At 40.0% G+C, this 16,011-nt stretch overlaps 1 protein-coding gene across 1 annotated transcript; it reads right to left on the bottom strand.

Annotated features, from left to right (window-relative positions):
• Positions 1 to 5,699: 5,699 nt before the first annotated feature.
• On the bottom strand, positions 5,700 to 11,471 carry LOC137278261 (beta-porphyranase A-like). Its single transcript, XM_067810498.1, has 3 exons — positions 10,845 to 11,471; positions 9,564 to 9,708; positions 5,700 to 7,251 (listed from the first exon to the last, which is right to left on the bottom strand). The coding sequence occupies exons 1-3, from the start codon at positions 11,076 to 11,078 to the stop codon at positions 5,795 to 5,797; spliced, it is 1,836 nt and encodes a 611-aa protein (XP_067666599.1). The 5' UTR covers positions 11,079 to 11,471; the 3' UTR covers positions 5,700 to 5,794.
• Positions 11,472 to 16,011: the final 4,540 nt, after the last annotated feature.

Here is a 16,011-nt window from a genome sequence, read left to right as displayed (position 1 = left end):
GCACTTCAATCTTTTAAGGGTTACTATAAACAGTTCCATACGTTCCTGCCATTCCTGACAAGGAGATAACGGTAAAGATATTTTCTCCCATAACCTACTTTACGTTTTTCTGAACTAAATACTTGACAAATTCCCATACGGTCTCATAGCAAATGTTTTTCACCAACGTTTTTCAGAGTTGGATTCATAATTCACAAGTATCTAAGTCTTCACATCACAGGCAACAAACCCTTTTGCTCTCCGGGTCCGGAGGTGAATACTCATGGATGTTTTCTCTGACCATTTGGCTATATTTGCCAGACATATGTAATGGGAGGGTCATATACTAACCTGATTCTCTTGTGTTGACCACAATAGGGCGTGTATGCAGATCAGTGGAAGGTACCCTGTTTGATAAGTGTCTGTTTTCTCACGCTCAGCAATCTTGTGGATGTATACTGTATGGCGGTCACAGTTCATGCATCATCAATTATCCAGCATCTCCACCATGGGTTTAACAAATGTCCTGGCCTCCTCCAGCTTCATGGGTTCATTAGTGATGTTACGTTTGGGCCCTGTCGCACCATGATGTAAAAGTTGAACGCATGCTGAAGCATCGTGGTATGGTGAGGACGTCGAAAAGTGCATGCTCAAAATTGTAGGCGCATGCCAACGTATACATCCTTCATACGGGGGCCACAAGTTGTAAGTAAATTATGCAATCGTCGTCACACGTTACTTCTAAGTTGGTCAGAAGTGGACATAATGTCTAGTCTACGTAAAACGTGCTTTGACCGTATAACCTTGATCGACTTATCTCCAACGCATGCTGGCGTACATAGACGCATTTGACGGCTACAGAAATTGCTGAACATGTTTCTAACTTACAACTACCGCATGATGGCGTTTATCGGGTCTCGTGGATAGAAATTGGGTTAAACCATCACTATTACCGAAGACTCCACGTTGACCAGATGGTCATGTCATCCACGAGATGGAGGATACGACAAGGCTGAGACGACAATACCTGCCCTTCAACATCAGCATGACCTCATCCTTGTGACACGGTACCAGTTTTGTGTCAATTATGTCAGGGGAAGGAAAAGTGAACGATACAGAATTAACATGGTGTGACCACGGATCGTTAGGCGATCTGCGAGTTCCAGGGCGTCGTCACTACTCTTCGTCTTAACGAGACGGGACCTGAATAACCCTTGAAGGCTTGACAGGGCATTTACTATGTGCATGTCTCCTATTGGAAAACTGTTACAAGATTTTCCAAGCTCATCTTAGGTATTGGGTTCCAAGGTTATAAAGTCGCTACATGCAAATCGATCACACACGGGAGGTCCAGGGTTTCGGACCTAGTTTTAGTAACTGCCTAATGTTTCACCATGTTGTTTCTTAATCTCATTTCTCATTTCACAACATATAATTCCTCTCGTGAAAGTACCTGCGTGTGGGATGATATTGATTCAACCGGCTGCAGTCTGAGTCTAGAGAGATGGTATGAATGTTTGAAATGAATTATGGAAAACAATGATCTGATTTGAGTGAGGGAGTGAGTTTGCTTGCTCTCATGTCAATTGTAAAGATATTCTGGTGATAACACGGCGGGGGACACCGGAAATGGGCTTCACACATTGTGATCATATGTGGAATCGAACCGGTGTCTTTTACGTTTCTAATCATTAGGCTACCCCACCACCCCTATTCCAAAAGAGACGGGAGGCACTAAGACAAAGTATATCTAAATATCCGTTTTACTTGAAAACGGAATTCGAGTATGATTTAGTATGATCACGATATAGCTAATATCTTGAGAACATTGCCGGCAGTGTGTATATATTATTGGAGTGAGTGAGTTAATATTCATGGTCACTTCGGCAATATTTCATATAGTAATTATATTTTACATCACGAAAATTAGAAACTAACACCCAGCTGACGACAACCAGTAACACCACTAGTGTATCACAGATAGCCATATTAAACTAGTAACTAAATCTAAAACATTTAACCAGAAATGACTACACAATGTAAAGTGAGGCTATAGACTACTAGCAAATGAAGGTAGGCCACCATGCCAGAGACCATGGTGACTTAAGGTACATTTGCTTCCTGCATGGACCCTAGATGGATTCATAAAAGGGCATACACGCTACGATTAAGAACATGGAAAGTTTCAGTTTACTTGGGATGTTTTGGGACTTACGTACCCTCTTAGGAGGGCAATAATTTTACAGTAGTTTAACCCCCTTTGAGGATACAGCTACTGACAATCTATATAAGTTACTAATTTAAACTGCTAATGTTAAAACATTTGTCTATTTACAAATCATTTAACAAATGTATTTTTCAAAAAAATGTCATAATTACATAAGAACTGACAGTGAAAAAGATCATTCATAGATCGTGTTTTGAAATAGGTATCCGTTGTAATGGAAAACTCAACACAGTCAGGCAGGACATGTTTGACCGTCATTCTTTCAGCAGAAGGGATACAAAGAAGAAAATCTTCGCCTTTCAATAGATAATCGTGACTGTATCTAACATGGTCAATACGACATCGTCGCATCATGACCTCTTCAAATCTGGATTGACAACCTAAGCAGATGTAACCAACAAATGGCTTTATTGTATAAACCTTATTAATACGTACTTGGGTGTCCCACTTCCTCTGCATCGGACCATGGATGTAAGTTTTTGTGCTAACTATGTAATCAGTGTATGGAATAAGAAGTGGCATCGCAGATGTGTTGCATTACCGATCAAAGAGGTTGGGGCAGAAGAAACAATTTTGAGCTAGTTACCGTCGACACAGTCGCTTTGACACAGGGATGGCTTTTAAGGTAAGGTAAAGAAATTATTGCTTTTTTCTGCGTTGGAAACACACATATACAAGGGATAGATACAGTAGGTATTTAGCCCATGTGAAGTTCTGCTTTCCAACAGGTGACTTACATGAAACCACTCAGCTATCTCTTTGGAATGACATGGCCTTCGGTCTAAATAAATGTTCCAAATTTTACGTGTTTTTTGATTGGTTGGATATGTCAACTACCTTCCACAACTCCTGTTGGAATTCTGTTAGAGAGCATGGTAGAATTCCTTAAACTGTTACCTGACATTGAATGTATGGAATACCAGAAGGGTCAAAATAGTCATACAAAAGAACAGCTTTATTACATGCCAATACTGTATCATCGGGAGGGGTTAAGGTTTTGTAAAAGTATTGCCCTCCTGAGAAGGTGCACAAGTCCTAAAGCATTCACAGCAAATTTAAACTTTCCACTGATTTTAAGCGTAGAACACGTGTATTTTTAATTTCCGGCCAGATGTGTCTAAATTCCAGATGTGTCTAACAGCTGAAGTGATGGTGTAGATCTAGCTGGGACCCACATTCTGCCTTCAGTTGTTTCATATTGAATTGTCTTGTTGTTTTATACTGTGTTTTCTTCTTCAAATACACTTTTCATTTTTATACACTAGTTTTATGTTCATATATGTGATAATCTAGTATTTTACAGTCCTTCGATGACAGCTTTTCTCAATTTATTGTTTTTGATACGGAAATAAATTAATGACCGAGTAAATATTTAGTGTCACATCGTTACCATTGTTGCCATATCGAGACCAGAACATCGAATTTATATGAATATCAAAAGCAATATATTGAGAACGTAAAAACCTGCCACTGAAGTTTTTGTTGATTAATTATCAGTGAAAATCAATACTATTAAGAGCTAGAAAACTGCTTACGATGAATAGTAGTTCTACGGATATATCACATATAAACATATAAAACTAACATTTAACTAAAAATATATACCATGAGGCAATATAGAAACGGACTATAAATCACCATTGAAGGTAGATCATCATACAGGGGACCATGGGGACTTTCAGTACTTTTGCTAACTGCGTGATCCCTAGATGACTTTACATCATCCCTTCAGCCGCTGGCGGTTGGAGAAACAATTTAGCCGAATTTTAACAGAACACAAATTCTACGCTTAAACATCACATAAACTTATATTTAACTTCGAATGTTTCGGGATTTACGTACCCCCTCAGGGGACAGATGAAGAAGGGCCTCTCAAGTGGACCCTTGTGATATTCAACGTCAAGAGAATGTCCCTTTACTAAGTGTATTGTAAAGCTACAAGTGATTCAAAGTACGTAGCTATATATCTAGACGATCTCTTTCCTGTGTCAGCATCCAGTACCAGTTTAACCAATATCACTTGATTGATATTGGTATGTATCATAAAATGTACAAAACATGAGAAATTGATAAAACTGAAGTCTTTGTCTGCATTTCAATGTGGTGTGGTGGCTATTGAAAATTCTGTCCAGGGAGGTGAATAACTGTAAAAACGTCCATACATTCGGAGTACCAGACTGTCTGACACTACAGATGTAAACAGACATATTGTGAAACAACAATGCGCAGAGAAGGAGACAACAATGGACAAATAAAGAAACAATAAGATTGCCTTGAATTAACTGACGTTATGACAGACGCGGTCAAAGTGACAACCAATTAATCAAGACCTTGAGGCTCAATGTGAAGTAGTCTAAATTTCACTAACGAGGGTAGTGGTTAGGCTTTAACGCTGAAACTCTTCTATGGTGTCCCTACCGTGATATTGCTGGATATTGAAATAAGAAGACTCAGTCACAATCATAAGTGACGTCATTTTCATATCTGTTTCATGTTGATGTCAAGTTGGTCTGTTCCTCATGACTCGAGGATTTTTTTCCGTTTTCATCGTCCCGCTTGAACAAATACTTAGTATTTTACAACGATTCGAAGCAAGATCAATACGCCCATTGCACACACACACACACACACACACACACACACACACACACACACACACACACACACACACATATATATATATATATATATATCACGCAAAAGCGTACACTTGGAGAGTGGCGTCATAATTGTCTGACGTCACAACGTTGTTCAGGTTAACTTGTCTGAAATCTGACGTTTGCTGTTTTTACTGCTAACATTACTGGGTACTTGAATGATTTGTTTTAAGCTTGTCCAATATTGACCTATCTGGACCCGCCGTGATATTGCTGGAAAATTGCTTCGTAAAATACTATTCATTCATTCATTTGCTGGCGTGTTCCAAAATATACCACAAACAGTGTGCCTGTGCCACAGCCCACAACATCCACTACGCTGTCTCGGTCATTCGTTAAGGTCCAAGGTCATTTGTCGGGGCATGATCAATCATAGATTGCAAAACGTTTTGCTACCATAAGTGTTAGTGAGTGGGTATGGTTTGACGGTTGCTGCTGTTTCTCGCAGTATCACTGTGGAGGACATCCAAAATGAGCTTCATACATTGTACCAATGTGGGGATCGAACTGGGGTCTTTGGCGTGAAGAGTTAATGCTTTAACCACTAGACCATTCCACTGCCTTTAACACAAGTGTGGGGCAGTGAGCAACATCTTCCAAGTTCATTATACGTCAATAACAAGTAAAAGCCCTATCTGCTGATTTAACTCAGAGTGCAATGTGCAAGCATCTTTGTAAGCACACTATTGTTTCCTTTTTGAAACGTCGTAGCTGAAATACTGCAGAGGTGACATTAGACTTTAACTAGCTAACTCATCACGCACTTTGACACAGGTGTCGTTCTTCTTTGACTGTAATAGCTGTGGGCAGAGGCATACCAAATCCCAACACACATGGTCATTTAATAAACTTTATTCCTTTATTGACAGGTAGCCTCCTACTGGAAGTTCAGTCATAAGAACGGCCATTTTCTGAGAGGGAGAGTTTTCTTCTATATTTTGCCGACAATGAGGCCAACAGATGACACATGACCACCGTCGCCATCAAAGGTCATGTTGACGTTGTTTGTTGCACGGACCTGTGATTCAGGGACCATGAACACCCACACGTTCCATTTTGTTTTCCCGTCGGTCTTCATAGAATCAAAGAGCATGTAACTTGATGACAACATCTGGCCATTGAACACAACTGCCTTGGGCCGTGCGTCAGCATTCAAGTCTCTGCTAACTCCCACCCTAAGATGCGCAGAACTGTAACCAGTACTTGGAAGACGGATGGTTGTCTGAGCATGCCCATTGTTGATAGGGATGACCATGTCTTTGCCATAATATGTGCTTTGGTTGCACGTGGGCATTCTGTCAAAGTTGTAGTTGGTTTTGAACGTGTAGAAGCATGTTGATGATCCAGGCAGACCCACGGAGCCATGATCTTTCGATATGTTGAAATGATAGTTAGAATGAATTGCCGGATTACCATTTTCAAAAAGAACGCATGTTTGTTCGCCCGTGGAAGGATTGATCCAGCTGTTGGAGAAGTCCAGTAGTACATTTTGCCATTTTCTGTCATAGTTGTGAAGAAGAACTACCACCTCTTTGGTGAGAGGGTTTGCTAGGGCCAGGGGTGCAACGACTCTTTCTTGTCCATTGTATTGACTTGAAACACGAATAAACATTTGGTCATAAACGAAGTTTGTCCAAAACGTGAAATATTTCGTCATGTTAAGAGCACGACCATCTTTTGTAAATAAGGAATTCCTTAGGGTGGGATGACCCGGATATTGAACATTTCCGTGAAGAAAAACTAGAACTATTTCGATAAACTCCCTCAAGTTCAGGAAAGTAAACATGAAACCGTTGGGTTGATAAATGGTCTCAAAGTCAATCGTTCCATTTTCGAAACCGTCGGGAAGTCCGATAACATTTCCTCTACCAAATTCACTGACAACTAACGGAACATTTTTGCCTTTCTTGAGATGGGAGTAATTCTCCACCATGTCAATAGAAGCGACCAGACGAGCTTCGTTGATGCCAAAACGTGAAAAGTTTCCACCTGACACCCGCAGATAACTGTAGGAATGGAAAGAGAAAAAGTCCAAATGATCAAGCGTCATGTCCATAAACTTCGCAGTTCTTTTCCAATAGCTGAAGTTATTTTCATCTGCTTGTCGCATGGCCATACTGGTGTATGTTGGTCCGGCAACTTTCATTCCAAATCGTGATTTCAGCTTTTGGGCAACGACCTTGTGGAAATCTATATTTGTTTGTTGGTCAATAATCTTTTCGACCCAATCAGGTTCATTGATGACTTCAAATGTGTAAGGAAGGCGTCCTCCTGTGTAGTTATTAGCACTCTGAACCATTAGCGACACAAATTCTGATGCAGCGTCAACGTTGTTTGGGAACTGACCTTGATGATGTGACTTATCCATCCAGTCGGGCCAGTTCAGACCTGTAAAAAAGAACGTGAGAAAAAAAAGGAAAGTCAAACATTATCAGCTTGCCTTAAACTACGTTCTAAGTACATTGTTGTGAGTTGATAGGCTGACACATATTTACAGTCAGATTGTACGTCTAGTGAGTGCAAAAAACAACTTTGCAGCTATTTGTCCTGGAGTTTAAGATCTGTACATGTTATAAGTATAGGTCAGCATTGTGTGCAGTAGCACGATTTGACTTTGCGAAAGGTTTACAGAAGAGTAATGAGCAAGTAGTTATTTAGGCACTATAACTAGACCCGTAAAGATCCCGGGGTGGAATAAGCCTTCAGCAACCAATGCTTGCCATTACAGGCGACTTTGCTTGTCGGAATAGGCGACTAACGGGATCGGGTGGTCACGCTTGCTGACTTGGTTGACACATGTCATTGCTTCCCTGTAATGGGAGTCTGTCACACTCGCCAAGAACCATACAAGTTAACTTACTTCGCTTCACCCTAAGGTACTGCTTACAAAATTTGCAGAGCCTCTATTATTTTGTAATGACATGCCCATCACAAGGGATGCATGCTTTACTGTTAAAACAGTTAAGGATCTTTTTAACACAATCAGTTCTCATTTAATTATTGGTTTTTAAAGGAAATGGATTTAATTGTTGAATTCTGGGTAATATGTTGTGTATGTAATATGTAATATGTATTTTAATAATTGGTAATTTAGATTAGGAACTTGAACTTTTAGTGGCTGTACCCTTAAAGGGGGTTGAAGTAATGTAAAATTATTGTCCTCCGGAGACGGAATGTAAATCCCAAAACGTTCATAGACAATGTAAATTTACCAGGATTTTCAAACGTAGTTTTCTTGTTATTTTAATTTAGGCCAACATTTCTTACATTCACCAACGGCTGAAGAGATGGTGTAAATCCAAATATGGCCCATGCAGGTAAGTAACGTACTGTAAGTCCCCATGGTCCCCATGTTGGTGATCTACCATCAGTTGTTGACGATCTATAGTCTATTTTCATATTGTGTTGTCCCTTATAGCTAAAATGTTTTAGATTTCATAACTAGTTTTACATGTATATCTGTAATATTCTAGTTATTTTAATGTCCTTCGTTGAGAGAATTGTATAATCTAACGCTCATTGTTGTTAATCTGTATATTGTTTTAGTCACGATATGGCTGATATATTGCCAAAGTGACTTTAAATATTAACTCACTCACTCACTGGCTGTAATGATATGTTCCCCAAATGTCAGAGCCATAACAAAGAATAGGGTACAACCATTGAATCACAACTATTAAATGTATCAGTTCAAACTGTGTTACTAATTTTCCTCATTTAAGGACATCATAGATTTAGAGGCCTGAGGTGCAAGACATGTCCTGGCTTTACTCCTGACAAGCTTAGTTGTGAAAACTAATCCTGTGTACCTGTAAAAGGAAATCATTTCAACAGCGGAACCATTATAAAACCATTTCTCAACATGACGAAAGATAACACACTTTTACGACTGTTGGTGAAGTAGTTAGCGTGTGTAATTATAAAGTCACATCGGTAATATCTTAGCCAAATCGTGACTGGACTAGGCCATTTGTTAATTATGGTGTATGTTACAATCTGTCGCCGAAGGATAGTAAAGCAGACATATAAGAAGAGCTAGAAGCCCAGCAACTGAAGGTAGATCACCATATCTGGAACCATGGGGAGGTACAGTACTGTTGGAACCATTCCTTTAGATGCTAGCGCTTTGGGACACGTTTAACCATAAACAAAAGCGTACATATTCTGCGGTTAAAGTGAGGTGAGGTTAAATAGGGGTTTCACGTCGCACATAAAATATAAATATTTCGCTCATATGACGACGTGCATGTGTGTGTACGCGTGGCTACTTGCACAGGTCCAGACTGGTTTTCTTGTGCCAGCTCAGTGAGATACCATGTCACAGTTAAGCATGAGTTCCACCGTCAGACATATTATACTGACTGACTACGAGCCGACCAGTCCTTGTTGTATTCATTAATGACCAGAGCCAGACATGGACCAACAAGTACGCTTTAACATGTTAGGTATGACGCGGCAGGGATCGAACCCTCGACCTTCTGCTCTCCGGTTGGACGCTCAACCCACCACACCACGGAGGCGGTCGTCTGTGATTGAAATCGAGGTAAGATGAAATATTACTCTAATGTTTCGGGACATACATACCATCTCAGGGGGACAGTATGTTGGTGTAGTACAAGATTAGGGGGGATATTTGTAGCTTGCTGTTCCTTATTTGGTTTTGGTTCAGTTATCTCTGAAAATTTAATGACTTTAGACACCTCTTATGTTCCAGACCATGTTGTCGATGGCACTCCCATAGCCATTTAGTTGTTGCATATACGATGCCCATGTCTTCGACTGAAGTGCATGGTCCTGGAGATAGGTGGGGTCTGGGTATCCAGGTTGACTTGGACTTTCTGGCCACTGAAAATGAAATGATACATTACAGTATGGGTGTGTTAGTTTTTCCGTTGACAACGTGGATAAATGACTTGTTGTGATGAAGCTAATTTCTGTTGTTCCCGCCGTGATAGGCTGGAATATTGCTAGAATATTATAAATGCTGCGTTAACCTCACCCACTCACCCCATGCTGGGTTGAAATAAATATACGCAAACCGAAAATTTAGTCTCATCAGGTCGAGGCGACTGTCCTCGTGTGAAGAGGCAATGTAAACATCTCTGGTTACATTAAATTCTACTTCCACTGACCCTGTTTGAAGAGGTCGCACAGTAAGTCACAATTCCTCTGGCTCACTGATTACAACTGTGTTTTTTGCGCTTATTAAGCGTATTTTTTGTAACGAACTACGTGACGGATATAATATTAAGTTCGTACGAGACCGTCAAAGATTTCTAGCGACCGAATCTCGTTTTCTGCATTTCTAGATTTCCTTTTGTGAGAGCACGTTTTATGACAGAGCACACTGCATGGCGTTTGCAAGAACTTGATGGAGCTCAGTATTGCAATGTGCAAGTGACTATATGTATCAAACAGTACTGATTATTATTTATAGATCCAGTTGAATAAATTGGTGTACAAATTCTGGACTGTTTATAGTCCTAACTTGCGCTGTAGTACGTTAATAAAGAAAAGAAATAGGGGAAATATTCCAGCTGAAAAAGACAGATAATTTACTGAATGAGTGAGTGAGTTTAATTTTACGCCGCACTCAGCAATATTCCAGCTATATGGCGGCTGTTTGTAAATAATCGGGTCTGGACCAGACAATCAAGTGATCAACAACATGAGCATTGATCTGCGCAATTGGGAACCAATGACATGTGTCAACCAAGTCAGCGAGCCTGATCACCCGATCCCGTTAGTCACCTTTTATGGCAAGCATGGGTTGCTGAAGGCCTATTCTACCCCGGGACCTTCACGGGTAGATCATTTACTGAAAGTCATTTGGGCTAGCTGATATTTGGAACTGCCGGCCCTATACAATAACAACCGGCGCTGGCTGCAATATTACATGAATGGCTCTTTGTCCAGACACATCATTCAATAATCAAAATATGAAATCATTTACCAGCATATCTTTTGCATGTCATACATACATTAGGAAAGAGGTTGTCACTCTCGTCTCTCTTCAGCCAACGCCCAGCAGCTGTCCCGATAGATTTACATTTGGGTATTAGGTTTTCTTGTGTCAGCCCATTAATTTTGCTCCATCTTGCAAATTCATTGTGAACATGCCCACCCTGGGAGAGCCACTCGTTGTAGATTGTGACGGTTGTGTCAGAAAACGCCGATCCCCACAGCAACAAAGTGCACAGAACCACTAGGAACATTCTGCTGTAGTGCAATCCCGCTTTCGTTCTCTAACACGAGCTTTAGACTTTAAGTTTAGAGCAGAAATGTGCTTGTGAAAACGACTTGTGCAGCGTCTGGTAAAAACGTGTGAGTTAACAGACGACTGAAGAACTGATAACGAACGGTGCCTCAGACCCAACAAATAGCCTCCCTCTGCTCTCGTTGTCTTAATCCATTTCAGCTTCAGGATGGATCGTGGTTTTTAGTTGGCAGGGCCCTTTGAACCTCTATACAGGAATGTGCATGTTAAAATGGCTAGTGCTGTTTAGTAAAAAACGTGTGAGATAACCGACGATAGAATAATTGATAACCAGAGGTGTATCAGACCAACCCACCCCTTCACCTGCGCACTCTCGCTCTCGTTGGCATATGTATATGTATGTAATCTATTTTCTGCTTGAGTATATAACGTGGTATAAGGTGACAGGATGCCCTGAGCCTCCACACGATAAATGAGTGAGCGAGCGTGTTAAAACGTTGGGCCACATCGGCAATATTTCAACCATATCGTGGCTAAAACAGTTGCAAATTCACAAATTCACCATAAATACATATACATGTATTTGTATGCAAACCAGTTGTAAAACCAAAAGAATATAGAACAGTATGCATGCACACTGACACTCTCTCTTGTTTTTTGTACATTATTTGGCGAAATAGTACGAATCATAGCTGGCAAAAACGGTTGTGCCCACAAACTAACTAAAATTTCAATTTGAACTTCCAGAAAGTATTTTGAAGTGGTATTGACAATATATGAATACGCATGATTGTATTACGTTTTCAGCCTGGCCAATAACACGCCATCACCAAACTGTTTTCTTGCTCACATTGGTGTTTTTGGTTTACGTGAGTGAGTGAGTTAAGATTTAAAGTCATATCGGCAATATTTCAACTGTATCGTGACTAAAACTAGTTCTAAATTTATACGATAGACATATGATATAGAAAATCCTGTCGACGAAAGACAGTAAAACACTAGATTATCACAGACTGAGTTAAAACTATCTAGCAGATATCTTTAAAGGAGAAAAATCAGTTTGGACAAAACAATGTAAAATTGGACTATTGGTCTCCATCAGCTGAGGATAGACCACCTTACCAGGGACCATGGGGACTTACAGTGCCTTTGCTACCTGCATGGACCCTAGCTGGATTTCCACCATCACCTCAGCTACTGGCGACTGTAGGAAAAACTAGCCGAAAATTAAAATAACACAAATGCTATAGTTACAAATTTGGTATATATTAATTTTTCTTTGAAAGGTTTGGGTCTTACATACCCTTTCACGGGGACAATAATTTTACGGTACTTTGAAGTTACAGCCAAAAACAATCAAAGTTACTAATCAAAACTACCAGTCATTAGAACACATCTACTTACAGAACATATTTATCAAATTTCATTAATGAAATCAGTTTCTTTTAAAAATCCAAGAATTAAATGATAATTAAGAGTATTAAAAAGATCCTTAACAGTTTTAACATGGAAATATTTATCCCTTATGATGGAGAATTCAACAGAGTCAAGCAGAAGATGTTTGACTGTGACTCTCTCATCATAAGGGACTCAAAACGGAGGATCTTCACATTTTAACAGATATGTGTGAGTATAACATGTATGGCCCTTGCGACAACGTCGTATAATGACAACCCAAGGTGTCAGTCCAAGTTGACAACCCAGGTGTAACCAATATACGGTATTATTTCATGTCGTTTGTTGATACCCACTTGAGCGTCCCACTTCGTCTGCATCAGATCACGGATGTAAGATCTAATGCTAGCTCTGTAATCAGAGTATGGAATAAGAAGTGGTGTCACAGATTTGTTGAGTGCTGCCTTGGCAGCAAGATCAGCCGTTGAATTCCCAGAAATCCCAACATGGCTGGGTAACCAACAAAGGACGATGTCACATTGGCCAGTGGGAAGATAATTATACAATTCGATAATCTCTATTAAAAGAGGATGTTTACAAGAAATTATTTTAATGGCCTGAAGGCATGAAAGAGAATCTGAAAAGATTATGAATGGTTTATATTTACGATGCTTATTGATATATTTAAGAGATGTTAATATGGCGTTAGCTTCTGCTGTGGAAATAGAGGTGTTATTGGGTAATCGACAAGATATTGTTCTGGATCCAATGACAGTGGCACAAGCAACTGTGTCACCATCCTTGGATCCATCTGTAAATAAAGGTCTGTATGTATTATAGTTACTTTTTAGTTAAGTATATTTTTGTCTATATTGTAATTAATTAGTTTCCGACTTCTTAAACTGTTAGGGTTAGGTCAACTCGTGGTCTCACCAGCTGCCAAGGAGGAGCGGAAAGCAAACGGGAAGGAGATATATTTTCCAGCTCAATGCCAGCGGCGGAAATGAATGGTCTAATTCTCATCCCAAGAGGCGGTACAAGAGAAGATTTTTTATTGTAGAGATCCTCATAAAGAGGATTGAAAACACAGTTAAATGTAGGGTTAGACGCATGAGAATATAGTTTTGTGAGATACTGCCAATAGGGGAAGTTCGAAAGGACCCAAGACAAAGTCTTAAGCCTTGGTGGTGGACAGAATCTAATAATTTTAGGTTGCTTTTACAGGCTCCACCATATACAATGGAGCCATAATCAAGTTTGGATAATATAAACGTTCGGTACAGGTGGAGGAAGGTTTTCTGATCCCCTCCCACTTCGTATTGGAAACAACCCTCAGCAAATCAAGGCCTTCAGGCATATATTTCTTTGGTATTTGATATGAGGTCGAAAGGTCAAATGGTGATAAAAAATTAACCCTAACCCTCGTTTCTTTTACAACTTCAATAGGTGTGTTATAATTGCGGATCTGCGTGAGGTTTATACTGTCGGCAAAAATGGATAGAATTTGTTTTTGATTTTGAAAATTTAAATCCATTTTCCAAACACCATTTAGTAATCTTGTTTAAACAAAGTTGTAATTGTAAGCATATGTTTCCCACGACAACAAATGTTAAAATCATCCACGAAAAGGGACCCGTCAATTGAATCATTTTAACCTTTGCTAAACTGTTGATTTTAATGCTAAATAAAGTGACAGACAGGATACTGCCTTGTGGGACACCCTGATCCTGAGTATAATAATCAGACAGTGTAGAACTCACTCGGACTTGAAATTGCCTGTCGGTTAAAAATTCTGATATAAATTGAGGCAGGCGGCCTCGCAATCCAAAATTATGTAAATCTTTTAAAATGCCATGCGTTCATGTAGTGTCATCAGCCTTTTCTAAATCAAAAAAGATTGACACTGCATATTGTTTGTTGACAATAGCATTCTTTACAAATGATTCCAGTCCAACCAAATGGCCAATAGTACTTCGATGTTTACGATAACCACATTGAATATCTGTGATTAAATTAAAGTACCATGTTCATCTGTTATTGACCATGCGTTACATGGTTTTGCAAACGCAGCTAATCAGAGAAATAGGTCTGTAACTAGATGGATCAGTATGATCACGGCCAGATTTGGGTATCGGAACAACTATGGCATCACGCCAAGATGCAGGAAATTTACCTTTGACATCGGTGTTCGTGAAACATCAGGTGTGAGTTTATTACTACATAGAGTTGCATATGAAGGCCAGTTAGCCATAGTGAAATTCCATGTGGATGATGGAGGGACATCAGTTGGAGACACAGATGTTAGTACATTAGGGAAGTGAGTCACTTCTGCGCACGTCATCCTGAACTGACCACTCAAATTCACTCAGTAAATTGGAATCCACAACTGACAAGTCCAGACAAGAGTATGTGCCAGTTCCTGGATGAAGATAAGTGTGAGAACCATCATTAAAAATGTATAAATCATTGTTTGAGAAAAACTCCTCTAAGATTTTACCCTTTGCATTGAGATTAGTACCACCCCAAAGTGGGTTATGGCCATTGAAATCTCCCGTGATGACTCAAGGCGTCGGTAGCTGGTCATATAATGCTTGAAGATCAACCTGTCGGAGATAAAACGAAGGTTGAATATATAAAGAGTACAGGGGTACAGCCACAGCTTGGAGGGGGGTATTGAGAGGAACAGGACTGTGAGTGACGCCCTGTCTCACCATAACAGAAGATCCTCCTGTAGCTTTATCACCTGGAGGAGAAAAGTGATGTTATGAATTATAATATTTTAAGTCAAAACTATCTGTATCCTGGAAGCAAAAGGCTGATGGCTTTAGATCTTGTATTAATAGCTGAAGGTCATTACAATTGTTGCGAAATCCTCTACAGTTCCATTGAAGAATGTTTGGTGTATAACTCATGGAGGTTCATTTGGTGATCTAGCATGAGGTTGGGGTCCTTTACGCAGTAGTGACAGCGATGGTACACATCCATATCCAAAGATTCATATGAATTATGAACCGGTACAGGATTTGACAAAGGCACTCTCAGATGTTTGAGGACATTTGATTCTTTCTTTCGCGAATGTTTCTTATCCTTTCGAGATGAACGTTGAGACTGTCACTCGGATTGCGAGTCTGGTTCTGCTTCGACTTCAGGTAACTGACAGGTTAATGGTACATCAGTCTGTGATGCAGACGTAGGTGATGTGGATTCCTTGTTAGTGGAATATAATGTCTGTTGGTCTATGACCCAGCAAATTGCTGTCTGACACGCGACTGTTTGTTTAGAGGAGGTAACAACGGCAGAGTATGCTCTTGATTGGACGAGAGCAAGGTATACAAATTCACACGTCAATATAACAATGCTGATTTCAGGTACAATTCAAGAGAGACAAAATCTAAGTCAATGGGTCACAAAAGACAGTACGGCAAACTCACTAAAGTCTTGGTGTGAGAGAGAATCAACTATGGCAGAATGTCAACACAGTGATCGGTGCGACAGCAGATAATGTAGGTCAGGCGTTGACGGGCTTTCAAGCGTTG

This window comes from Haliotis asinina, chromosome 1 (genome assembly GCF_037392515.1).
Source record: "Haliotis asinina isolate JCU_RB_2024 chromosome 1, JCU_Hal_asi_v2, whole genome shotgun sequence".
Classification (NCBI taxonomy): Eukaryota; Metazoa; Mollusca; class Gastropoda; order Lepetellida; family Haliotidae; genus Haliotis; species Haliotis asinina.
This window is presented reverse-complemented; position numbering and strand designations above follow the sequence as displayed.

Coding starts and splice junctions, on each gene's coding strand:
- LOC137278261 (XM_067810498.1), bottom strand. CDS start 11,078: ATGTTCCTAGTGGTTCTGTGCACTTTGTTGCTGTGGGGATCGGCGTTT. Junction 9,709..10,844: donor GTGACAACCTCTTTCCTAAT/GTATGTATGACA, acceptor TTTCATTTTCAG/TGGCCAGAAAGTCCAAGTCA. Junction 7,252..9,563: donor CATGGTCTGGAACATAAGAG/GTGTCTAAAGTC, acceptor TCTTTTTTACAG/GTCTGAACTGGCCCGACTGG.